This window comes from Boleophthalmus pectinirostris, unplaced genomic scaffold (assembly GCF_026225935.1).
Source record: "Boleophthalmus pectinirostris isolate CB_2022bp ecotype Guang Dong unplaced genomic scaffold, ASM2622593v1 HiC_scaffold_4, whole genome shotgun sequence".
Classification (NCBI taxonomy): Eukaryota; Metazoa; Chordata; class Actinopteri; order Gobiiformes; family Gobiidae; genus Boleophthalmus; species Boleophthalmus pectinirostris.
This window is the reverse complement of record NW_026571353.1, coordinates 29,112,744-29,140,423: the sequence shown is the minus strand read 5'-3', so window position 1 is coordinate 29,140,423 and position 27,680 is coordinate 29,112,744. Positions and strand designations below refer to the sequence as shown.

The window sequence follows — 27,680 nt, the reverse complement described above, 5'->3', positions numbered from 1 at the left end:
ATCCACAACTTATGGCCAACGACGGCAGTGTACTGTATCGCTCGCATGTCGTCGCTTATAAAAACGCTGCCACTCGACGATTCATAACCGCAGTAAACATCGCAGTAGCAACATTAATCAGCAACAAGCCGAAGACAACTCTGAAGAACTCGGATGATCTGTGTAGCGGGTGGTACCACGGGGTCACCACTCACCATGAAGTCTGGAGGAGTACTGACGTTTTTCCCATTTTTATATACCTATCCCCCGAAACGCTGCCAATACACAATTACACGGAAGCTATAAGTTAGAAAGACGTTCAGTAAGTTCTGCGGTCGTCGAAACATGTCAAATACATCTGCATATGTCAAAATGTGTTGGAGGTAAGTTCGATATAAGTCACACATCGGTTCAAAGCACGTTACTCATAAGTTATGGGTAGACTAGACATTATCTCAATGTAAACACAACGGATTCCAGGCATTCCAAAAGAGTAGAAAAAGTTAAATATTTGCTTGAGGAAAAATATAGTTAAAAGGCCTTTATTTGAATGGCCAAAGCCTTAAATGGAGGTCTTCATCAGGGCTCCATTAAGCCCTGATGAAGACAGTTAAGGTCGAAACATGTTGGCTTTGGCCATTCAAATAAAGGCCTTTTAACTATATTTTTCCTCGTGTGATTTTTTAAAAACTTTTTCTACTTGTTTGAAGTTCCTGGAATCCATTGTGTTTGAGTTCTGATCCTTTTTCCAAGAGCACCCTCTACCTGCTCCCACTGACTGGAACACCTGCAGCAAACAGCCACATTTTTGTTCTTATTTTTGTATTATCTCAACGTATTTGGACTTATGAGAAACTTACAATTAACGTGTGTGAACGTGTGTCAACGATCGCACAACTTATGGACAGTGTTGGGAAGGTGACTTTTAAAATGTAATCCCCTACAGATGACAGATTACATACCCCAAAATGTAGTTTGTAACATAATCCATGAAGTTATTTAAGGTGAGTAATGTAATCTGAATACTTCGGATTACTTGATTTACAGTAGAGTAGCAAAGACTAGGATAGTTTAGACCTGGTTTTAGACCTGTTTTAGATCCGTTTTAGACATGGTTTAGATCTAGTTTAGACCTGGTTTAGATCTAGTTTAGACCTGGTTTTAGACCTGTTTTAGATCCGTTTTAGACATGGTTTAGATCTAGTTTAGACCTGGTTTTAGACCTGTTTTAGATCCGTTTTAGACATGGTTTAGATCTAGTTTAGACCTGGTTTAGATCTAGTTTAGACCTGGTTTTAGACCTGTTTTAGATCCGTTTTAGACATGGTTTAGATCTAGTTTAGACCTGGTTTAGATCTAGTTTAGACCTGGTTTTAGACCTGTTTTAGATCCGTTTTAGACATGGTTTAGATCTAGTTTAGACCTGGTTTAGATCTAGTTTAGACCTGGTTTTAGTCCTGGTTTTAGATCCGTTTTAGATCTAGTTTTTAGATCTAGTTTAGATCCTGGTTTTAGATCTAGTTTAGATCTAGTTTTAGACCTGGTTTTAGTCCTGGTTTAGATCTAGTTTAGACCTGGTTTAGTCCTGGTTTTAGTCTAGTTAGTTTTTAGACCTGGTTTAGTCCTAGTTTAGATCTAGTTTAGACCTGGTTTTAGTCCTGGTTTAGATCTAGGTTTAGTTCCTGGTTTTAGATCTAGTTTAGACCTGGTTTAGTCCTTAGTCCTGGTTTAGTCCTGGTTTAGACCTGGTTTAGTCCTGGTTTAGATCTAGTTTAGATCTAGTTTAGACCTGGTTTTAGTCCTGGTTTAGACCTGGTTTAGACCTGGTTTAAAAAAAAAAAAAAGGATATAGCCCAAAATGTGAAAACAAGAAAATACTGCCGTGTAATCCATTTATTTTAACAAAGTAACTGTAATCCAATTACCACTCACTGAAACAGTAACTGTGACTGAATACAGTTACTCATAGTTTGTACTCTGATTACGTAACTCCAGTACATGTAATCTGTTACTCCCCAACACTGCTTATGGACCACGTATGCAGAATTTTCAGCGTGCTCAAACATTTTTCGACGACCTTGCCGTGTATCGCCGTATGCCTCAGAATTTATACAAAACTTACCTATAACTTATTTGACGTAGGCCAACGTATTTGCCAAATTTTTCATACATCGGCATATGCTCTAAACCGTCAAATCTTCAAGGTGTGACAGCCCCTTTAATCCACGTCTTTATACAGCCTATGGTTTGAATAGGAGAGATCGCTAAATTACTCAAACCTGCATGGATGAAATACAGGATAAAAACCTCTTCAGTCGTGTTTTTGATGGGGAAATAACATTATAACACGGTAGAAAGCTCCAAAAAGACCATTTTGCGAAACACGCCCTCTTTAATTAAACTGAAACAACTTTTTAAAAAGCCTGTTCGTCATTATTACTAAATTTATTCTCACTTTACACTCTCATAACCTCTGAGTTTATAGGCTCCACGGCTAAAAGTAAAGCACTATCCATGTTGCTAATCTGGCTTTGGCCCGCTCCTGTTACATTTAAAGAGTGAGTGACGAGAGACGGCGTTAATAAGAGATGTCCGAACTGACAGCTCCTCTGCCGCGTTACTTTTTCTCCGTCTCTCCTCGTGTTCTCTCCGTTCTCTCTCCTTCTCAATCTCCACCCTTCTCCTTTATCTCCTCCTTCCTCCATGCAAACATTCACTCTCTCTCGGTTTCTGTTTCTCTCTCTCCCTCTTTAACCCTTCTGACTCCTCTGGCATCGACTTTCTCGTCTTTCTCCCTCCTCCCCCCTCTCTCGTCTCTCTCGTCTCTCTCCCTCTTTAACCCTTGTGACTCCTCTGGCACTGGAATCATTTGGATCATTTCAGGCCCCGGAATTGCCAATCTAAACAAAACATAAAAGGAAGCTGTGAATTCGACAAGGTGGAACAAAACGTTTTGAGCTTTTGGAGATGTAAAAAGAAGAATAATCAAGGGTTACTGAAAAGCACGTGTGAATGAAACAAAACACAACTCCAGGTATGTTTTCGACGAGCGTAACACGGTTTAAAGGTGCATTATGTCACTTTTTGGTTAGGCGTTCGTCACCTGCTTGTTTCTATGGATACGACAACATTATGACATTAAACAATTTTACTTTACATTTATTCAATTACAGGTGGTTTTATAACTAAAATACAGATAAAATATAGATGAAGTACCTAGAAAAAATGCTATTCTGACTGTGAGCGGGGTCGCCTCTCCACAGATCTGACCTGTAACTTGGTCTGGTTTGGTCTCCGTGAAGACAGAAAGGTTTAATGCCATACTGTGAAACATTCCAGACAACGCAACAACATCTCCATAGAGAAAAACATTTGACAGACCCAAAAAGTGACTTTAAAGCTCCCTTTCTTTCTCTCTTTCTCTCCCTATCTATTGTTCTTTTCTCTCTCTATCCACTTTTTTCTCTCTGTCCCTCTTCTCTCTCTTTTCTCTTTTCTTTCTCTCCCTCTCTCTCTCTTCTCCCTCCCTCTATCCCTCCTTTCTCTCTCTTTTCTTTCTCTTTCGTCCCTCCATCTATTTCTCCTTTCTCTCTCTCTGTCTTTTTTCACTCTCTCCCGCTCTCTCTTCCCCCTCCCTCCCTCTGTCTCTCCTTTCTCTCTCTCTCTTTTATCTCTCTGTCGATTTTTCCCCTCCCTCCTTCCCTCTCTTCCTCGCTCTCTCTTCTCCCTTCCTCTATCTTCACTTTCTCTCTCTCTTTTCTATCTCTTTTGTTCTCTCTGTCTATCTCTGTCTGTCTTTTTTGTCTCTCTCCCTCTCTCTCTTCCCCCTCCCTCTCTTCCTCCCTCTCTCTCTCTCCCTCTCTCTCCCTCTCTCTCCCTCTGACTCCTCTCTCTTCCTCTCTCTCTCTCCCTCTCCTTACCTCTCTCTCTTCCCCTCCCTCCCTTCCCATTCCCTCTCTTTATCTCTCCTTTCTCCCTCTCTATCCCCCTCCCTCTTCCTCCCTCTCTTCCTCTCTTCCTCCCTCTGTCTTTTTTCTCTCCCTCTCTCTTCCCCCTCCCTCCCTCTCTCTTTTCTCCCTCCCTCAATCTCTCCTTTCTCTCTCTTTCTCTGTCTTTTTGTCTCTCTCTCCTCCCTCCCTCCCTCCCGCTATCTCTCTCTCTCTCTCTCTCGCTTTTCTATCTCTTTCTCTCTCTGTGTCTTTTTTCTCTCTCTCCTCTCTCTCTCTCTCTTCCTCCCCTCCCTCCCTCTCTTCCTCTCTCTCCCTCCCTTCTGTCTTTTTCTTCTCTTCTCTTCCTCTCTCTCCCTCCCTCTGTCTTTTTTCTCTCCCTCTCTCTTCCCCCTCCCTCCCTCTCTCTTTTCTCCCTCCCTCAATCTCTCCTTTCTCTCTCTTTCTCTGTCTTTTTGTCTCTCTCTCTCTCTCTCCTCCCTCCGCTATCTCTCCTTTCTCTCTCTCTCGCTTTTCTATCTCTTTCTCTCTGTGTGTCTTTTTTCTCTCTCTCTCTCATTCCCCTCCCTCCTTCTTTTCCTCCCTCCATCCCTCCCTCTCTTCCTCTCTCTCCCTCCCTCTGTCTTTTTTCTCTCCCTCTCTCTTTTCTCCCTCCCTCAATCTCTCCTTTCTCTCTCTTTCTCTGTCTTTTTTGTCTCTCTCTCCTCCCTCCCTCCCTCTCTCTTTTCTCCCTCCCACTATCTCTCCTTTCTCTCTCTCTCGCTTTTCTATCTCTTTCTCTCTCTGTGTCTTTTTTCTCTCTCTCCCTCTCTCTTTCCCCTCCCTCCTTCTTTTCCTCCCTTCATCCCTCCCTCTCTTCCTCTCCCTCCCTCTGTCTTTTTTCTCTCTCTCTCTCTTCCCCTCCCTCTCTTGCTCTGTCTCTTTTTCTCTATTTCTGTCCCTCCCTCTCTCCCTTCTTTCCTCTCTTCCTCCTTCTCTCCCTCCCTCTCTTTGTCTTTTTTCTCTCCCTCTCTCTTCATCTCTCTCTCCCTTCCCCTCCTCTCTCGCTCTCTCTCTCTCACTCTTTTTCTCCCTCTCTCTCCCTCCCTCTGTCTTTTTTCTCTCCCTCTCTCTTCTCTCTCTCTCCTCCCTCTGTCTTTTTCTCTCCTCTCTCTTCCTCTCTCCTCTCCCCTCCCTCTCTCGCTCTCTCTCTTTCTCTATTTCTGTCCCTCCCTCTCTCCCTTCTTTCCTCTCTTCCTCCTTCTCTCCCTCCCTCTCTTTGTCTTTTTTCTCTCCCTCTCTCTTCATCTCTCTCTCTCCCTTCCCCTCCCTCTCTCGCTCTCTCTCTCTCACTCTTTTTCTCCCTCTCTCTCCCTCCCTCTGTCTTTTTCTCTCTCTCTCCTCTCTCTCCCTCCTCTCTCTTTTTTCTCTCCCTCTCTCTCCTCTCTCCTCTCCCCTCCCTCTCTCGCTCTCTCTCTTTTTCTCTATTTCTGTCCCTCCCTCTCTCCCTTCTTTCCTCTCTTCCTCCTTCTCTCCCTCCCTCTCTTTGTCTTTTTTCTCTCCCTCTCTCTTCATCTCTCTCTCTCCCTTCCCCTCCCTCTCTCGCTCTCTCTCTCTCACTCTTTTTCTCCCTCTCTCCCTCTCTCTCCCTCCCTCTGTCTTTTTTCTCTCCCTCTCTCTTCCTCTCTCTCTCTTCCCCTCCCTCTCTTGCTCTCTCTCTCTTTTTCTCTATTTCTGTCCCTCCCTCTCTCCCTTCTTTCCTCTCTTCCTCCTTCTCTCCCTCCCTCTCTTTGTCTTTTTTCTCTCCCTCTCTCTTCATCTCTCTCTCTCCCTTCCCCTCCCTCTCTCGCTCTCTCTCTCTCACTCTTTTTCTCCCTCTCTCTCCTCCCTCTGTCTTTTTTCTCTCCCTCTCTCTTCCTCTCTCTCCCTCCCTCTCTCTTTTTTCTCTCCCTCTCTCTTCCTCTCTCTCTCTCCCTCCCTCTCTCTCTCTCTCTCTTTTTCTCTCTCCTCTCCCTCCCTCGTCTTTTTTCTCTCCCTCTCTCTTCCTTCTCTCTCCCTCCCTCTGTCTTTTTCTCTCCCTCTCTTCTCTCTCTCTCTTCCCCTCCCTCTCTCGCTCTCTCTCTTTTTCTCCCTCTCTCTCCCTCCCTCTGTCTTTTCTCTCCCTCTCTCTTCCTCTCTCTCCTCCCTCTCTCTTTTTCTCTCCCCTCTCTCCTCTCTCTCTCTTCCCCTCCTCTCTCTTTCTCTATTTTCTGTCCCTCCCTCTCTCCCTTCTTTCCTCTCTTCCCTCTCTCTCCCTCCCTCTCTCTTTGTCTTTTTTCTCTCCCTCTCTCTTCATCTCTCTCTCTCCCTTCCCCTCCCTCTCTCCTCTCTCTCTCTCACTCTTTTCTCCCTCTCTCCCTCTCTCTCCCTCCCTCTCTGTCTTTTTTCTCTCCCTCTCTCTTCCTCTCTCTCTCTTCCCCTCCCTCTCTTGCTCTCTCTCTCTTTTTCTCTATTTCTGTCCCTCCCTCTCTCCCTTCTTTCCTCTCTTCCCCTTCTCTCCCTCCCTCTCTTTGTCTTTTTCTCTCCCTCTCTCTTCATCTCTCTCTCTCTCTTCCCCTCCCTCTCTCACTCTCTCTCTCTCTCTCTTCCCTCTCCCTCCCTCCCTCAGTGTGTTCAGTGTGTTCAGTGTGTTCAGTGTGTTCAGTGTGTTCAGTGTGTTCAGTGTGTTCAGTGTGTTCAGATCAGTTCTCGTGCCTGAGTTTGGAGACGGGGACAGTTCACTTTAAACCTGTGGAGTCTGTTGAAAATCCTCGGTGTGTTTGAAGCTGCGCGTGTCACTCAGTCTGGGTAAAATACTTAGACAGTGTAGAATGCAGAGGACCACAGAGGCGTCCGTACCACTGCCCGATAATCCCACATATCCATCCATCCTCCCACTTCTATTTTCGTGGAGCGCAGACATGGTTTTCCCTCAACATGTGAAGAGCTTAAACGTCCACCTACAAGTTCATTGGCGCTGACGTTTTGGATGTTGAAGGCAGCAAGTACACTTTTTGACACTGTTGGGCAAGTTACTTTAAAACTGTAATGCGTTTTTATCATCATGTTACTGTCATTTCAAAGTAATTCGTTACATTAAAATATTACTGTATTTAAAATATAAAACATTACACATTACTTTTAAGTTACGTTCATCAAAATAACTGTGAAGATGCTGAACTTTTGCACCGTATATGGACTGAACCAGGACTAAACTAGAAATAAACCAGAACTGAACCAGGACTAAACCAGAACTAAACCAGGACTAAACTAGAAATAAACCAGAACTGAACCGAGGATTAAACCAGGAATAAACTACGTCTAAACTAGGTCTAAGCCAGGTCTAAGCCAGGACTAAACCAGGCCTGAACCAGGCCTAAAGTAGGTCTAAACCAGAAGTGAACCAGGACTAAACTAGGTATAAACCAGAATGAATCAAGGAGTAAACCAGGACTAAACCAGGTCTAAACCAGACTAAACTAGGACTAAACCAGGACTAAACCAGAAACCAGGACTAAAGAACCAGGACTAAACCAGGACTAAACCAGTCTAAACCAGGACTAAACTAGGACTAAAGGACTAGGACTAAACCAGGACTAAACCAGGACTAAAGGACTAAACAGGACTAAACCAGGACTAAACTAGGATAAACCAGGACTGAACCGAGACCAGACTAAACCAAAACTGAACCAGAGCTGAACCCGGACTGAACCAGGACTAAACCAGGACTAAACCAGGACTGAACCAGGACTAAACCAGGACCAGGACTACACAGGACCAAACCAGGACTAATCTTGGACTAGATCTTGGAATCTAGGACCGCCGCAGAGAGAACCCCGAGCCCATGGAACAGGGTGTCTGCAAGACGCTATCGGGTGTCAGCTGCGGTTAGCTCCGTGGAGCACGGAGTTCTGCGTCGGTCCTTTCGCTCACGTCTCACGGCATTTCACCACTGCTGATTTTGCAGTAATTTTAGTGACTTTGTATAAAGAAAAACCCACCACTTCAATCCAGGTTAAAAAAGCATTGTAAAGCGCGTTCCTGACATTTGTACCGAGTAAAATATTATTATTTTTTCCCTGTAATGCCTTATATTACTGCGTTACAGTAAAAAGCAATGCATTACTGTAATTCATTACTTTTATAACACGTTGCTCCCAACACTGCTTTTTAAGCATCTAATCTCCAATCCGTGAGTTTCAGAATGATGAAAAATGAGAATGATTCAGATAACGATGAACAAATTTGAAAGGTGCATTGTGTAATTTTTCTGGTCCATCAAATTCTTTTCTCCATGGACATGTGATTGCTTTGTCTGGGAAATTTCACAGTACGGTACATTGCAAAAAAACAATATCTAAATAAGTTAAAGTGACTTAAATTAAGAACATTTCACTTTATTTGAGTAAATTCAACTTGACAAGTAAAATTATCTACCAGTGTAATACGTGTGGTTTTCTTAATTCAAGCAACATTTGATTTTGTTTCTTATTTTACGCACAAAGAGTTGTTGTTTTTCTTAGTTTAAGTGTAGCCAGATGTATTTTCATATTTTAACTACAAAAAGTCTTGGCAGATCATTTTACTTGTCAAGTGAAATTTACTCAAACCATGATAAAACTTTCTTAATTCAACTTATCTTAACTTGGCTAGATTCGAGTTTTTGTGGTGTATTAAATCTTTCTATCTTCATGGAGACCAAAACAGACCAAGATGGAGGTCAAATCTGCGGAGAGGCAACACCGCTCACAGTCAGAAGGCCTGTTTTTCTAAGATTTTTCAGCTATAAAACCACCTGTAACTGAATAAACGCAAGGTGGAACTGTTTAAAGTCATACTGCGGAACATTCCAGGCAGAGTAATGGCATCTCCATAGAAGTAAACAGGTGATGGACCCTCCACCAGCAAAGTTACAATGCACTTTTAAGACTAAATAGGCTACAGTAAAAATGTGTAGTTAAAGAAGGTTGTGGATGAGTTTGTACTGAATTGTAATTAGATAATTTGAAAAAAATTACCAAAATTGGGGATATATTGGTCCAAAAATATCACGGTCATGGGCCACTGGTTCCTCTGGATTCTAAATAATCGATATCAGCATTGGTCATGAAAAAATGGATATTGATCTATCTTTGTGGGTTTCAGAATGATGAAAAATAAAGACAGTCGTCAATCAACAGTCTAAAACAAATATTATATCTTTTGTATGGTGAAAAGATAACAGGCGCAACATAAAAGTGATGATAAGATTACATTTTAAAAACACATTTAAACCAAAACGTAATGGTTTATTTAAGTTCAGAAATATATTTTAAAATAAGTTATATATGTCTTGCAGTCATGGGTTACTTCAAAAAATGATTTTAAAAGATATGTATTATGGTCGTGACTAGGGCTGGGTATCATTAAGAAGTTGCCGATACGATACATACCTCGATACCTAGGCTACGATACGATACATACCTCGATACATAGGCTATGATACGATACATACTCGATACATACGATACGATACATACCATACATAGGCTATACGATACGATACTACGATACGATACACACCTCGATACATAGGCTATACGATACATACCTCGATACATAGGCTATACGATACATACGATACACAAGCTACGATACACATACATACTACTACCATACGATACATACCTCGATACATACATACGATACCTCGATACATAGGCTACGACATACCTCGATACATAGATACGATACATACCTCGATACACAAGCTACGATACATACATACCTCGATACACAAGCTACGATACATATACATAATACTACGATACTACGATACGATACACACCTCGATACATAGGCTACATACGATACATACCTCGATACACAGCCGATACGATACATACCTCGATACATAGGCTATATACGATACATACTCGATACACAAGCACGATACGATACATACCTCGATACATACGATACATACCTCGATACACAAGCTACGATACGATACATACCTCGATACATAGGCTATGATACGATACATACCTCGATACACAAGCTACGATACGATACATACCTCGATACATAGGCTACGATACGATACATACCTCGATACATAGGCTACGATACGATACACACCTCGATACATAGGCTACGATACGATACATACCTCGATACATAGCTACGATACGATACATACCTCGATACATAGGCTACGATACGATACATACCTCGATACATAGGCTACGATACGATACATACCTCGATACATAGGCTACCATACGATACATACCTCGATACATAGGCTACGATACGATACATACCTCGATACATAGGCTACCATACGATACATACCTCGATACACAAGGCTACGATACGATACATACCTCGATACATAGGCTACAATACGATACATACCTCGATACATAGGCTACGATACGATACATACCTCGATACATAGGCTACGATACGATACATACCTCGATACATAGGCTACGATACGATACATACCTCGATACATAGGCTACAATACGATACATACCTCGATACATAGGCTACGATACGATACATACCTCGATACATAGGCTACGATACGATACATACCTCGATACATAGGCTACGATACGATACACACCTCGATACATAGGCTACGATACGATACATACCTCGATACATAGGCTACGATACGATACATACCTCGATACATAGGCTACCATACCGATACGATACATACCTCGATACAGTGTACTTTCGGTTTGATATGATATATTGATTTGATAAAAAATAAAGGCTAAATCATGGCTGTGATACTAAAAGTCTTTATTAAACGACTTCTTGTGCAACGTTGATATGAAAAATGCCCATTTTAATCATCAAAACAGTGAAAATGTCAAATGTGTCGCATAAACAAGCAACAAAACTGCAGCGCTGTAACAAAATAATTTAGTAAAATAAACCAAAAAATACTCTTGGCGACATATCGATACAACAGCCTACGATATCAATACTGTATCATCACATTAAACGATACGATATATCGATATTTTGATACTTTTGCACACCCCTAGTCATGGCCTACTCCACAGTCCACCTCCTCTGTTGAGTCATTTTCTCTACACACACATCACTCCCTGTTACGATAAAAAAAAAAAAAAAGCTTAGTTGTGAAAAAGTTAAAATAATAAGATACGATAGATAAGATAAGCAGAATATGGGAGGTTTAAAATGTCTGCTTTTGTCCGGACAGATAATGGAAGGGCCAGAGTGAGAGACACAACAGCTGATCTAAGTCTGTCCAGAAGCATGCGGCTGTAATAACAAACAGGAGAGGCCACGAGGACGGAGGATTACCTGAGAGACTAACACGATTTTAGGGATAGCGTCCACTGTAACCACGGCAACAAAAAGGCTGCAGAAAAAGATTGAGTTACACATTCAAAGGACCCATATTACACTATTTTCTGATCTTTCTCTAGAGTCATTTGGATCATTTCAGACCTGGAATCTATACTAAGAAAAGGTAAAAGTTAGCTGTGAACTTAAAAACTACAACTACATGACATCACAAGGTGGAACAGAGCATTCCGAGCTTAATAATGGGTTACTCAAGCATGTGCAAATGAAACAAAACACAACTCCAGGTATGTTTTTGAGGAAGTAACAGCATTATAACATGGTTTAACGCTCGCAAGAATCCAATTTGTGTAATATAGAACCTTTAAATACATTTTTATTTTAGTAAACAAAGAGTTAAGGCTGTGCAATTAATTGAATTTTGATCGCGATTTTGATTTGTGTGTCAAAGTGATCTCCAAATTTGAATAATCAAGTTGAAACGATAAAGCTTAACGTTATTTTTTATAGAAATAAGTATATTTGTTTTATTTTTTAAATGTAGAGATTATAGAACAGCTGGATATTTAGTTTATTTTGGATACATTTACGTTTTTCTATGCTTTATTTCATGTTCAAAGTATAATTTATTCATTTTATGTTTTATACATCGCAAAACTGCTGCAAGATTCATATCTGTAGCCTATATTTATTTCTAATTTTAAAGTTTTGTGTAAATTATCAGTAACAAAGTGGGCTTTTTTAGAGAGAAATGCTGAATAAATGCATCGTGTAACTAAAAAAAATATCGTTTGAATAATCGTGATTTCAATATTGACCAAAATAATCGTGATAATGATTTTTTCCAACCCTACAGAGAGTTAGCTCACAACAAATAATACAAAAAGAACAAAAATGCTACAGATTCTCACTTGTTAAAAAGCATATGGTGACCAAACCTAACTAAACTTTCTTTGAACACGAAAGCAAAGGGCTGCAGTGTCCAGTTTCCCCCTTTGATGTGAACTATGCAGAGTCAGTGACGAGTGTTTGTAGTCAGGGCAGGTCGACTCAGCGCTTCGGCACATGTGGGACTAGACAACTGTGCGCAGGCTTAAACACATAGTGATTTTAGGAGGGGTCAAAGACTATCAAAGCCTCCAACGCTATGAGGAAGTCCACACCTCTCTGCAGTCAGCTGGTCCACTCAACACTCCCAGGACAATGTATTTATTCAGTCTTCTTTCTGATTTGTTATGTGGAATCCAGGGCTGCAACAAACACTGAGATTAGATTTGCAACTTTTGTTTTGTTTTGAGAGTTGGATGCTTTTCAAAGTGCACATTTTAACATGTCCAGAAGCAATCACTCCAGAGAGAAAAGTGGAATGAACTGCTAAACTAATCCAAGAATTTACATTAGAGACAGGCCAATGTGTCGGTCGAATATCGGGCCAATATTTGCGCTTTTTAGTGTATCAGCTATCGGCCATAAATCTCCACAGGCCGATATTTTAATTGGCCCATCCAGCAGCTTACCGTATTTTCTGCACTATAGGGCGCTCTGGATTATAAAGCAATTAAATTAAATAGTCTATTTTCGAACTTTTTTCACAAATAAACCGCACCGGACTTTAAATGAAACACAACAGTTGGATGGGTCAGTGGGACTTTGTTTGGCGCGTTCACGGTGACTCTGGGCTTTGTTCAGTTGTGGCGTGTAGGGAGGGTGATGTCTGGGACCGCTGGATCGCCGGCGAGTTCGCAGTGACTCAGTTGTTCAGTTGTGTCTAGAAGTGGCACATTGCGCTCGCTTTTTCGGTTCCTCCGCTCCGTTTCTCGTCCACGTGGAGTGATGAGTGTGGCTGTGGGTGTTTTTCGCCGCACGGTCGCTGTCTGCTCCGTGCGTGTTTGCGTGCGCTGCGTTTGGTGCGGCTTTGTAGTTTACTGAAGTCGTGCTGGGACATTCGGGTGGATTTGTGTATAGGGCGCTCCGAGTTGGTGTGGAAAATATGGCAAATATGCATAAAAAATAGATGCATAAAGATTATTTTGAACACTTTAGTCCACAGAGGGTACTGCAAAAATGTGACTACGCTACAAGTTGGTGTTGGCACAGATTGAAAGCCTCCAATATCCAAATCTCACGGTACAATATTTTAACAATATATATCTCACCGTACGATATTTATTGCGGTATTTATTTTGTAGAGGCTACTAAAATTGTGAATATGCAACTTTTTCCTCTTAAAATGCCTTGACAAGACTTAATCCAAAGAACTAAGATTTAATAGTGTTTAGAACTGTTATTTCTTCTTGTAGTTTGCACCAAAACGGAGCAAAGGATCATGGTCGATGTAGTTCTCTCTGTTTTTTTGGCTATTGCTGCACCGTAACAATGAGTTTAAGCAAAGAAACTTGTAATTCGATATACTGTGATGGTCCACGATATTATTGAGAGACTTTTGACGATACAATATCACGATATTTTGGTTATTGTTACACCTCTAATTAATACTGTTTGTGGATGAGTTTGTACTAAATTATAACTAAATAATCTGGGAAAAATGTGTCTAAATTTGCTCTACATATTAACCCATAAATATCGACTGATGTCATTGGCCATCGGTTCCTCTTGATTCTAAATTGGCCATAACAAAAGGCAAATCAGTCGATCTTTAATTTACATTTCAGAACATGTTTGCAGAAGTCAGGGTCATGTTAACAAACACAGCCACAAGAGATAAATATTAAGATAAATCTGAAAACTGAAAGAAAAACACGAAATTGATTTAAACAGCATATTTTCAGGAGCCTGTGATCAATAGAAGCGTTCATGGTCCTCTTTACATGTTTTCAACAAATGATGCGAGTGACTAACTTTAAAAAAAACATTGGCTAATACAGATAACTGGCTTGTGACTAATGTTGTTTAAGTGGGATTTGTTTGACACACACACACAAATCATCTCTCCTTTTGTAGTTCCAGCTAAGTCTGTTCTTGAAGGTCAGATTGTGTTAAAATAAATATCAGATTAAAGTCTAACTTGAGTCACAGAACTTCAGACGGAGCACAGCCGACATTAGAATCACACCCAGAGAATCTTGACGACATCAGTTGCAGAGGATCAGCCGATGATAAGACAGGAGATTTTGTTGTTTGCAATCAAATATTTGCTTATTGTGTCCATTCAAATTGAGATTTTGATCTGACTGCGATTAATCTTGCATTCATCTACTGATACTTTGCAGACACATCACGCCGACGGTGCGAATACAGACAAAAGAGTTTAAAATCATCCAAAAACTCAAGAAAAACTAAACAAAATGGATTTAAACAGCACATTTTCAGGAGCCTGTGATCAATACGAGACAAGTTTATGGGCACAAATAATTTCACGCGTTGTAGTTTCAACCAAGCCAGCTCTTTCAGGTCAGATTGTGTTAATATAAAGCTCAAATGAAAGTCTTAATTTGACTAACAGAGCTTCTAAGAGAGCAGTGCTTTCAGTTTCAGCATCACACCCCCAGGAAATGTTGAGGCGCCTGCAAAGTATTAACGTAAATTCCGGACTATTGAGCGCGCCTGAATATAACTATATAACGATATAACTAAATTTTAAAATTGTACATATATAGGCTGCAACTGAATATAAGCCGCAGGTGTCCACGTCTTCAAGAACGTTTTCAAGTTTGGGCCGTCTGCTTTTATCGCCTCTGAAAGCTTTTGTCGTCTTTTTGTCGATTCGTCACGCTGCCGTCGCCAAAATTTCACCATCGATTCATTGATGCCGAGTTCACGTGCAGCAGCTCTGTTTCCTTCTTCCACAGCCACATCAATCACCTTTAACTTAAAAGCTGCATTTCTTCGTGTGTTTTCCATGAGGAGGGTGTGTGTATGAAGCGCAAAATAACTGTTCAAAACACAATCGAACGAGCATCTTCCTCGCCGCATCACCCCCGTCTCTCCCTGCGCATGTCTCCTGCAGAAAGAGCCTCTGTCCCGTCTGTATCATGTCAGTGTCTTGTAGGATTTCAGCAGATTTCAGACTCTCTCGTTGGCCGGGGTAGTTCTGTCAATCAGGTATGAGTGGATGTCCGGCCACTGAAGTGTGAGACGTTTCCCCCTCACTAATGTTCATTTAACGTCATACCTTATTTGATCACATGACTATATTTGAGTGCACTGACAAAATAGCTAGTGTCGCAACTTCATGTTAACCCTAGATTCTGCACTCAGGCTACGTGTATCCTCTGTGTTGCCAAACCATAAACCGTATATATGAATGGACAATGTGCCAAACAAAGAATCCGTCCATATATTCGCCTCATTGTTTAATTAGCCGCAGGGTTCAAAGCATGAGGAAAAAGTAGAGGCTCATATTCTGGAATTTATGATAAAACTCAAATTAAAGTCTTAACTTGAGTAACAGAGCTTCTAATAGAGTAGTGCTTCAGGTTAGCATCACACCCCAAAGAAATGTTGATGCACCTGCAAAGTATTAATATCTTTATTTTCATCATGTAACCATACGCTATATATGTTTGGGGCTCCTACATACAGAGAAAAGAGTCAAAGTAAGTACAGTATCTACCGAGCAGAGCTGTTAAACATACATGAGGCACAATGGTAAAATATGTGATTAAAAGAACATGTTTTTATGTAATTTTCATAATGCTGAAAATGGAAAACAGATGCTTTCCAAACAAGGGAGCTCCCAAAATCACCAGAGACACATAACTGACTGCTTCGCTAAAATGGAAGATTTTTCAACAGTCCCCAGGCAGACATAACCTCATGTGAACCAACTCACAAAGTCATTTTCGTTCAGTTTTGTAAGACGTACTTCATTTCATTATATATCTAGACAATCTATGGCAAACCAATGGACCGTGAACACATACTCCTGCAAGGCGCCAATCGAATACTCAAACAAATAAATAAGACACCAAGAAATAGTGATAATGTCCTTGAATCAGGTGGAGGTAGCTCAGTGGTTGTGTCCTTGGGCATGACACTCCTATCACCAAGCAAGTGTAAGAATGTTGTATGAGTGATTAGAGTGGAAACTGGCACAAAATCTTCTGTGTCTAGTCTAAATTTGCTAATGTCGGCTTATCGCTACCAAGTTAAATTGTGTTTTTTACCACTTTGCCCTGACAAAACACGTTGGCGTCCCTTCATGCAATAAAGGACTTTTATTTTTATATTCAGTTGGAGTGCCTTGGGTTTGTACGTTCCCCACTTTTACATTTTCCAGTCAGGGTAACTTTCTGTTTAAAGACTACTGTTTTAACCTTTATAGAACACCTGTACTGCTATTTTTTTTACTCTTTTAAGACCCAGTGATGTGTTCTACCTCTTTTTCTTCATCTTAAATTGTGTTTTATTTTATTCAGAACAATATTTCACACAATGTCTGTACTCTGTCTATGCACCTGCTGGCTGTACATGCACTCGAGAAGTTGCCCTCAAATAACATTACCTAATTTGACAAGGATTTGCAATCGAATGTAATACTACCCTGGTGATCTAAATAATATTACATTTCAGCTCATTATAGACAAGTGTTATTCAGGCTGGTGCCACCTAGTGCCTCTGCTCAATTTCATGTCTCTCCAGTGACTAGATCAGAAATCGGAAAACACTAGACCAGGGGTGTCCAAACTTTTTTCATCAAGGGCCACATATCTAAACACAGATGAAGCAGAGGGCCAATCGAGGGCTGTAGACTGGTGCTCAATAGAGTGAATAATTGAAATATGTGCATGTTTAACATGTTAGAATGAGACATCAGACTTTATTACCTCCGCCAAGGAGGTTATGTTTGTCTGTTTGTTTGTTTGTTTGTTGTTTGTTTGTTTGTTTGTTTGTCTGTTAGCAACATAACTCAAAAAGTTATGGACCGATTTTGATGAAATTTTCAGGATTTGTTGGAAATGTGAAAAGGAAGAACTGATTTCATTTTGGGGGTGATCCGGAAGAAATCCTGGATTCTGGATCACTTTGAAATTTTAGTTAACATTGTGGTAAATGGGGCCAAAAATTTTGTTTCTCAATATCTCGGTTAATTATTGACCAAACCCCATGAAATTTGACTCAGGGATGGACAATGGGATCCTCTTTCATATTCCAAAGGCTGATCCGGATCTGATCCAGAAGACTGATTTTATCGCAATTTATATAAAAAATGGGGGTAGTCCTTGGCGGAGGTCTGCGCTCTCTGAGTGCTTTTCTAGTTCATGTTAAAATCCTTAAAACCACACGCTAAATATTCAATATTGGCTTTATTATGGCAGATTTTCAATAAACTTGCAGTAAAAAGTTAATTTCTAATTGATGCAAGGTAATTCAGGCCAATTCACTTGGAAGCCTGAGGGCCGAGAAAAATTTGTGTGAGGGCCGCAGTTGACCCATGGACCATAGTTTGGACATGACTGCACTAGACGGTTTGCAAGAACCTCGGAAGTTGTAGACCGCGCACCAGCCAATCAGTGAAGAGCTGTGAAGTCATGACATCAAACTCAAGCGCCTGTCTGGGTCACTTTTTTGGTACAGCTCAACAGTAAACAAAGCGGTCGAGATGGATGTAGACGAAGACAAACATTCTGTGTTGGCAACGATTCCTGAGATCGAGGATTTAAAGCTGGAACAAAGAGAATGTTTGGTGAATTTTATCAAGGGGAAAGACGTTATTGCCCTTCTTCCTACGGGATTTGGCGCATTAAATACATAACGACCAAATAGCAGCGATTGGTTAAATAAAAAAAGTACCTACCATTGAGCGAACAAATCCTAATGTGTTGTCATGATACAAAAATGTCAAACTCGATTTTCGATACTAAGCAATCAGCTTTTTTTAGACAATTTAGTCATTTTCAACACGTAATAATATGAACTTCCTTTGTGTTACCACGAGGTCTTACGTGGTCACACCTGTACTGAAGCTCAAGATCATGACTAAACTATTCAGGAAACGTCCAATTTTGTCCAGTTTTGTATTGATACTTGCTCATATAATACTGTTTATTTGAGATAGTCAAGATAGTCAGTGAGGAGTGTTTGTAGTCAGCTCAAGTGGACTCAGCACTTCACCACATGTGGGACTGGATGATTGTGTTGATTTTAGGATGAGACAAAGATTAAAGCTAAGTTGAAGGAAATATAATATTTCCTCGGCCTTCTTTCAAATGTGTTTCGGGGAATCTACCATCTGACAAAAACATTCGCTCAATACTTCACAAACAATAATGATGGTAATGTGTGTATATAATATGTTAGATGTTCTTTTATCAACATTTTTATCATGCAACCATTTGTTATTTGTGTTTGGGATTGATAATAACTTAATGATACACGGAAAGGTTTCATTACCTCTAGTCTACTTCAGGGGTTTTCAAATTGGGTGAATCTGAGTCTCCCCCCTCCCCCATGCGGCAAGGTTTAGTCCTGGTTTAGTCCTGGTTTAGACCTGGTTTAGAACTAGATTTAGACCTAAATTTAATCCTGGTTTAAGACATGGTTTTAGTCCTGGTGTGGTCCTGGTTTAGACCTGGTTTAGTAGTTTCCCTGGTTTAGTTCTGATTTTAATCCTGGTTAGTCCTGTTTTAGTCCTGGTTTAGTCTTGATTTAGTCCTGGTTTAGTCCTGTTTTAGTCCTGTTTAGTCTGTTTTCCTGGTTTGGTTTTAGTCCTGTTTTAGTCTTGATTTTAGTCCTGGTTTAGTCCTGGTTTTAGTTTTAGTGTTTAGTCCTGGTTAGTCCTGGTTTAGTCATGGTTTAGTCCTGGTTTAGTCCTGGTTTAGTGCTGGTATAGACCTGGTTGAGACCTGGTTTAGACGTGGTTTCAGTCCTGATTTTAGTCCTGGTTTTAGTTATGGTTTAGCCCTGGTTTTAGTCCTGCTTTTAGTCCTGGTTTAGTGCCGGTACAGACCTGGTTTAGATCTGGTTTTATTCCTGATTTTAGTCCTGGTTTTATTCCTGGTTTAGACCTGGTTTAGACTTGGTTTTAGTCCTGGTTTAGTTCTGGTTTAGACCTGCTTTAGACCTAGTTTTAGTCCTGATTTTAGTCCTGGTTTAGTTCTGTTTAGACCTTTTAGTCCTGTTTTAGTCCTGGTTTAGTTTGGTTTAGACCTGTTTTAGTCCTGGTTTTAGTCCTGGTTTAGACTGGTTTAGTCCTGGTTTAGTCCTGGTTTAGTCCTGGTTTAGTCCTGGTTTAGTCCTGGTTTAGTCCTGGTTTAGACCTGGTTTAGACCTGGTTTCCTGTTTAGTCCTGGTTTAGTCCTGAGTTTAGTCCTGGTTTAGTCCTGTTTTAGTTTTAGTCCTGGTTTATACCTGGTTTAGACTTGGTTTTAGTCCTGGTTTAGTCCTGAGTTTAGTCCTGGTTTAGTCCTGGTTTTAGTCCTGGTTTAGTCCTGGTTTAGACCTGGTTTAGACCTGATTTTAGTCCTGGTTTAGTCCTGGTTAAGATGTAGAGTGTTACTTTTTCTTTGCGTGTATGTCGTGCCTCCCCAGTGGCTCTTTTGCGACTGCTGCTCTACTTAATTCACATTGTTTACATCCATGTTTGGGCAAAATAAAGTGTTTGTGAAACTTTGTGGCTCAGTGGTTAGACTTGTCCACCGATCTGAAGATTAGAACTTCCAACTTTGTTCAAGATTATTGTACAACTATTCAGGAAAGGTCCAATTTTGTCATGTTTGAATAATTTGTTGCTGTTTTTGTTGATACTTGCTAAAAACGTGAAGAGTTTAAGTTCATTAGTATCAATTCGTATCTGGTTTTCAGTACAAGTACAACCTTAGAATGGACATAAGATAGCGTCATTCACTCCCCTTCACACTGACCTGGTTGCGGGCCACTGTTCCATCCACTGGGTCGATGTACTCAAAGTTATCAGCCTTCTCCACGCTGTACATGTGGTCTCCTACTGCAAACTTCTGGTACATGAACGCCTTATCCGAGATCACTCCCTCCAGCTCCTTCATCAGGTAAAAAGCAGCGCGAGGATCCAGGCCCTCGTAGTCAAACCTGGAACACAAACAAGACATTATAATGCTGTTAAATTACTTATTACCGTATTTTCCACACCATAGGGCGCGTTCTTAAAGGGATAGTTCAGGATTTTTGACATAAATCTGTATGGCATCCCCGTGAGCAGTGTCGTGCATCAACACTGACTTACCCCCGACAGCGTCCGGTGAGCCGAGATACTAACCGTTTTCGGTGCTGACGAAAGTAGTCCGTCAAGTTGGCTGGGGACTGTATAATAAAGCCTTTTTCTTCTCAAAACAATCTGTGTTCAAAAGAGTGATACATTTGCATCACAAAACCATCGTCGCCAAAAAAGTCAGACCTCATAATCGCTTGGCACTGTTTTCTTTCCGTTCCTGTCACTGCGCGCTGCCGCCAGGTGACAGTCGTGCACGGATCCATCACTTTCTTCAGTTGTTTGGCAGTGTTTACAAGAGCGATAAGTATATAAGCTTGTATAAGATACATAAGAATATATCTAAAAAATGGTGCGAACTGTTGATTATCCAGGCTGTAACAACAAAAATCTGGCTGAATCTCCACGCACATTTCACCGTTTTCCTGTCACGGACTTTGCGCTGAGGAAACTTTGGCTTCTTGCCTTAGGATTCAATGTGGAAACCAAACCAGGTAAGAACGAAGAAGTGCCGCTGTGTTTACAAGCAGACAGGCAGTGATACGAACGGAAAGAAAATAGTGCCAAGTGATAATGAGGTCTGACTTTTTAGGCGACGATGGTTTTGTGATGCAAATGTATCACTCTTTTGAACACAGATTGTTTTGAGAAGAAAAATGCTTTATTATACAGTCCCCAGCCAAGTTGCTACTTTCATCAGCACCGAAAATGGCCAGTATCTCGGCTCACCGGACGCTGTCGGGGGTAAGTCAGTGTGGATGCACGACACTGCTCACGGGGATGCCATACAGATTTATGTCAAAAATCCCGAACTATCCCTTTAAGCCTCCAACCCCTTCAAAAAACGACTGCGCGCCCCACAATCCAGAGCGCCCTATACACAAATCCACCCGGGTGTCCCAGCACGACTTCAGTAAACTACAAAGCCGCACCACCCGCAGCGCACGCAAACACACACGGAGCAGACAGCGACCGCGCCACAACTGAACAACTGAGTCACTGCGAACACGCCAACAATCCAGCGGTCCCAGACAGCACCCTCCCAACGCACCACAATTGATCAAAGCCCAGAGTCACCGTGAACGCGCCAAAAAAAGTTCGATTGACCCATCCAACTGTTGTGTTTCATTTAAAGTCTGGTGCGGTTTATTTGTGAAAAAAGTTTGAAAATAGACCATTCTATGACAGTGCGCCTTATAATCCAGAGCGCCTAATAGTGCGGAAAATACTATAATACTTTGCAGTGACATCAAGCTGCGGTGTTCTGCATGTATGTCTACAGGGGAATACACAGCAGTTTCCAGAGTGACGCAATGTACACATTAGCAAACACAAAAAAGCAAAACAAAAAGCACACACAAGAAAAGAAGCAAAAATGTATTAAAACAACATATTTTCAGAAGCCTGTGATCAAGTTCATGGTTCTGTTTAGGAGTTTTAGGAGTGAGCGTGACTAACTGAAAAAACTGTTGGCTGAAGCTAGAATCTTGTGATAATAATAAAAGAATGTAATTTTATGTGTGAGAGATTTGTTTAGCAGCGCAATACTCAGTCCTTTCTGGTCAGATCGTGTTAAAACAAAGCTCAAATTAGAAAAGTCTAACTTGAGTAACAGAGCTTCAGACGGAGCAGTGCCTCCAGTTAGCAACACATCGCCAGGGAATGTTGATGATATAAAATAAAATAATCCTTTTGTTATCTGCCGTGGGAGAAATTTGTCAGCTGCAAATGATCAATTCATGGGTTTCACATTCTGTAATAATATGATAATGTCATACCCCCAGATTTATTTATTTATTGTATTTATTGTATTTTTTATTTTATTTTTTGCACATATATAACATAACAATAATAAAAATTAAAAAAAAGATAAAAAAGAAGGTGTTGGAAGAAGAAAGAAATTGTCGCTGTGCATTTAAAAAAAAAAACTAAACAAAACAATACACCTTGGATTAAATTAATTTGATTCAAACATGGATTAAAACACAATGAAACATGCACAACTGAAGGATTATCAAACATTATGGTGAAATATCAAACATTTCCTCACACTCTTTTTAAACAATGCTTCTGATGCCGTCACGAACCAGATGTGAAAACTGCTCCAGAGTTTACATCGTCTGTATCGTAAACTGAGCTCTTGTTGTGACACACTTTGGAAAATGGAAATTATGATTTGACGAGTTTTGTATTGTGACCCAGGACACGCTGGAGGGACTATGTCTCTCAGCTGGCCTGGGAACGCCTTGGGGTTCCCCCGGAGGAGCTGGAGGACGTGTCTGGGGTGAAGGAAGTCTGGGAGTCGCTGCTTAGACTGTTGCCCCCGCGACCCGGCCCCGGATAAGAGATAGAAAATGGATGGATGGAGTTTTGTATCTATGAATCTCTGCATTGGCGTTAAAGTAAAATGTGAAATGTTTGAGGATCGTAGTTGAATTATAAAGAATTTTAAAATAAAATACAAATACAAATAAAATACAAGTATGATAAATATTAATCTCATAAATACTGTATTAAGAATGTTAAGTTTGATGAATAAATGAAGAGACGATGTTGGTGGCAAGGAATGAGCTGCAATTCGAACAAAACATTTTTGCACCGATAATATTTTTTTCAGAGTAGTTGAGAAAGTGCTTGCCCTGATTATATTACAATATGACAGATAGGAATAAATTAAACTATAGTAAAATGTAAGTATACAGTATATATAGTTTACAGATGAGGAGCAAAAGCGAGTTTCATCCTTTTCATTACACTGTGTTCTCATAAGAGATAAAAGGTAAATTCACAAATGTTTAACCTGATTATTTTTTTCTCTGTGACTAGACCCTTTCACCTTCCTGTATTACAATAAAAATCTGCATTTAACAATATTAATTTTGGCTGCCTCCATCTGTATTAAATATTATTGGTTTATAACGAGTCTATATACACAACTAAATAAAACAACTTGGAACAGAAATATCGGCAAAAGAGCCTAATGTAATTTTCTTTGTTGTTATTTTATTGCTTTTATTAAATAAATATTGATGCAATCCCTTGTATTCCCATCATGCACCTGGTCCTTGTTTAGCTCCGCAGAAGTTGGAACGGTTCAGCTCTGCGTCAGGATGCCAGCGCCCACCTGTTTGGAGCTTGGCACTGGACTATAACCAGTCTTTAGGTTCATGGGGAACACAGGAGGAGTACTCGGAGGAAACCAATAAGTGATCAATACGAGCGTTCATGGTCCAGTTTAGGAGTTTGATTGAGCTGCGAAGTATCGATTAACCCCAGGGCCCTTTTGCTGTGAGTTGAAAGTGCACGTCCTGGTCCTCCCCACTCGCTGTGTTTCAAAAAGCTATTAAAAAAGTTCACTGTGGGAATCTGAAATGCAGCATTCACTGTATGTGGGAATGTTGGCAACTATCCCTGCCTCTCACAGGGGGCAGGATAAAATAAGAGCTCATGACAAGTGGTTACGGAAAGTCAGGAAAGACGGGACAAAGGTGAAGGCTTCAGAGAGGAAGTTTACGGTTCGTAGTATTTCGTAAAGTAAGACCTCTTGAGCGGTGGTCCCCAACTTTTATGTCTAAAGCAGGGGTCCCAAACATTTTTAGCACTACAAGAATTTTTTTAGTCGTGTTTAGTCCAGTTTTTGTCCTGTTTTAGTCCTGTTTTAGTCCTGTTTTAGTTCTGCTTTAGTCCTGCTTTAGTCCTGCTTTAGTCCTGCTTTAGTCCTTGTTAAATCCTGGTTTAGTCCTGGTTTAGTCCTGCTTTAGTCCTTGTTAAATCCTGGTTTAGTCCTGGTTTCATCCTAGTTTAGTCCTGGTTTCGTCCTGTTTTCGTCCTGGTTTCGTCCTGGTTTCGTCCTGGTTTAGTCCTGGTTTAGTCCTGTTTAGTCCTGATTTAGTCCTTGTTAAATCCTGGTTTAGTCCTGGTTTAGTCCTGGTTAAGTCCTGATTTAGTCCTTGTTAAATCCTGGTTTCGTCTTGGTTTAATCCTGGTTTAGTCCTGATTTAGTCCTTGTTAAATCCTGGTTTAGTCCTGGTTTAGTCCTGGTTTAGTCCTGATGTAGTCCTGGTTTAGTCCTGGTTTAGTCCTGGTTTAGTCCTGGCTTAGTCCTGGTTTATATCTGGTTTAAGATCTGGTTTGAACCAGGTCTAAACCAGGTCTAAAACCAGGTCTAAACCAGGTCTAAATGAGATCTGAAACCAGGACTAAACCAGAAATAAAACCAGGACTAAAACCAGGTCTAAACCAGGTCTAAATGAGGTCTAAAACCAGGTCTAACTACACCAGGAGTAACAGGTCTAAACCAGGTCTAAACCAGGACTAAACCTCCCGTACACTGCGCAAACCGAAATACTGTCAGACAGACAAGGTTTGGGACCACTGCTCTAGAGAACAAATGAATAACTACAAGTGATTTACATTTATTTTGGAAGTTTTACCTGCAAACGTAATGGCGTCCAAACTTGGCCCAGTGCTCTCGGACGATCTGCTCCACACTTTGTTTTCGGGCGGCCATGATGGACAACCAGACCAACACGGACCACAGCCCGTCCTTCTCCCGAATGTGGTCCGAGCCTGTGCAGGAAAAACGCACAAAGAAATAAGTCCACCAAAAAAAAAAATGTATTTACTGAGTTAAAATGACTTGCTAAAATGACTTGCTTTTTTTTGTTTAAATAGTTTCATGATATTTTGTTTTGCTTTCAATATGTATCATTGGAGGAAGATGAGCTCTATGTAACATTTCTGGTGGATGAGTCTGCCACCTGCTTGTTTCCGTGGAGATGTTATCACTTTAAGAATGCTCCACAATAAGGCTTATCTATAATCTTGGAGCAGGTGACACCTTCAAGCCGAGTAACAGGTCAGAGCTGTGGAGAGGCAAGCCTGCTCACAGTAAGAACGTATGTTTTCAGTGTTCTTAGCAGGAGAAAAACACCTGCAATTAGATAAATGCAAGATAGATGCCGTACTGCGGAACATTTTAGGCATTCTAACATCTCCATGGAGACAATAAGGTGGCAGAGTGGCAAGTCCGAAATCTATACCATCTATATGAAACTATAAGGGCCAAAAACACATAAACCGACATAAACAGTACTGAAATACAAACACTTAAATGTAGTCTTTACAAATTAGTTTTTCAAAGTTTTTCAGTTGCAGTTTTTTTATTGTGTAAGATGGGCAAGTTTTTTTTGATGAACTACACAAAAGTACTCAAAGTAAGATTTTTTTTTTCAGTTTTTGTGATGTAACTTTGGTTGCTATTTGTCTCTTATTTGTTGCACCTCAAAACAAACCCAACCAATGTTCTTCTCTTCTCCTTGGCTGTATACAGAACATTTAAACATATATTATGCCTGTACGTCCCATCCATGTACAGTCTATGGTCCCGCCCTCAGAACATAAACACACTGAAGCACACAGGGGCTGGGGGAGTGTGCAGTTTGCAGACTCTTCACTGGGGAACAATCAGTCTGTTTGTTGGACAGCTGCACAGTGAAGGTATCTGCTCAGGGGCACTTTGACATTTCAATGCAATGAAAATGTTATAATGTTTCCTCCCCGGAGCTCAGAGCAGCAAAGGAAGAACACGAGAATTGCACTAAAAGGCAAGTATAGTAAGAAGGATAGGAGAATGAGCGGGTTTGCATGAGTTACAAGTGCAAGAGTGTGTTGGGAGATTAAGGTTTAGACCTGGTTTAGACCTGGTTTAGACCTGGTTTATTAGACCTGGCTTAGTCCTGGTTTAGTCCTGGTTTAGACCTGGTTTAGTTCTGGTTTTATTTCTGGTTTAGTCCTGTTTTAGACTTGGTTTAGTTCTAGTTTTAGTTCTGGTTTAGTCCTGTTTTAGTCCTGGTTTAGTTCTGGTTTTATTTCTGGTTTAGTCCTGTTTAGTCCTGGTTTAGACTTGGTTTAATTCAGGCTTTAGTTCTGGTTTAGTCCTGGTTTAGACCTGGTTTAGTTCTGGTTTTATTTCTGGTTTAGTCCTGTTTTAGTCCTGGTTTAGACCTGGTTTAGTTCTGGTTTTATTTCTGGTTTAGTCCTGTTTTAGTCCTGGTTTAGACCTGGTTTAGTTCTGGTTTTATTTCTGGTTTAGTCCTGTTTTAGTCCTGGTTTAGACTTGGTTTAGTTCTGGTTTAGTCCTGGTTTAGTCCTGATTTAGACCTGGTTTAGTTCTGGTTTAGTCCTGTTTTAGACCTGGTTTATTAGACATGGTTTAGTCCTGGTTTTAGTTCTGGTTTAGACCTGGTTTTAGACCTGGTTTTAGTTCTAGTTTAGTTCTGGTTTAGTTCTGGTTTCTTCCTGGTTTCGTCCTGGTTTAGACCTGGTTTAGTTCTGGTTTAGTCCTGATTTAGTTCTGGTTTTAGTTCAGAAAATGAGTGGTTTGCATGAGTTAGAAGTGCAAGAGTTTGTTGGGAGATTAAGGATCTTTGAATTTTAGTCTATTTTTGGTTTATATATTTGGTTTCATTATTATCGACTTTTTGAAGCTTTCATGTTTGAATGATCTTGCAAACCCTCCTTACAGTCAGCAGCACAAGCCTGTCCAAGACTCAGCCCACAAACCTGTGTCACCCACGGCATTTTTCCATAAATATACAAAAGTGAGATACAAAATAATACACTACAACTTCACAAACTGATACAATGTGCAGTAGTTTTATTACAAAAATGCACGATGATTGTGTTGTGATAGCGCTCTGAAGTGACCCAAATCAGATTTTTTCCGCCCCTATGTGACCTGTATCCTGATCCTGTGCTCCTAAAACCGATACATATCCGATTTTTTTGACATGCGACTTCAGTCTGAACAGCCAGGTCGCATTCATCCAACCTACACCTCACAAATGTACACAAACGTTCTTCTCATCATACGAAAACTGTGTGTGAACTCCGTGCGAGTGAAGCAGTGAAGCACAGAGCAATCCCACCACTCCTGGCTGCGACTCCGAACCCACACGTTCCTTTCTACGGACGTTGCTGCCGCTGCCTCACGCGACGCCACGGTCAAAAACCTCGTCCTTCTCCTTCTCAATCTCCTCCTTAAAACAAATCAGCTGTACATGTTCTGGCTCCGGTACGACAGCAACTTTAAAACGAACAAGTTCTCAATGCTCGCGTCCATGTTTAGGCGACTTCCATAAACACTGAGCATGCTTTCAGTGTGTGATGTCGTCATGTTCTCCAATGCGCAAGCGGGACACTTTTGGGGCGTTTAAAGTTCACACTGGAGATCATATACAAGTCATATTTAATTGGAAATGTGAATGACCTCGCAA

General features: G+C 40.8%; 1 protein-coding gene across 1 annotated transcript in view; it reads right to left on the bottom strand.

Moving 5' to 3' along the window:
* The window catches only part of pgm5 (phosphoglucomutase 5), a 74,415-nt gene that overhangs the window by 8,581 nt on the left and 38,154 nt on the right, over nucleotides 1-27,680 (bottom strand). Inside the window, exons 8-9 of the mRNA XM_020932322.2 lie at nucleotides 24,837-24,972; nucleotides 20,081-20,264 (exon numbers count right to left, since the gene is read on the bottom strand). Coding sequence (XP_020787981.1) covers nucleotides 20,081-20,264; nucleotides 24,837-24,972 — 320 coding nt within the window. The remainder of the gene's footprint in view (nucleotides 1-20,080; nucleotides 20,265-24,836; nucleotides 24,973-27,680) is intronic.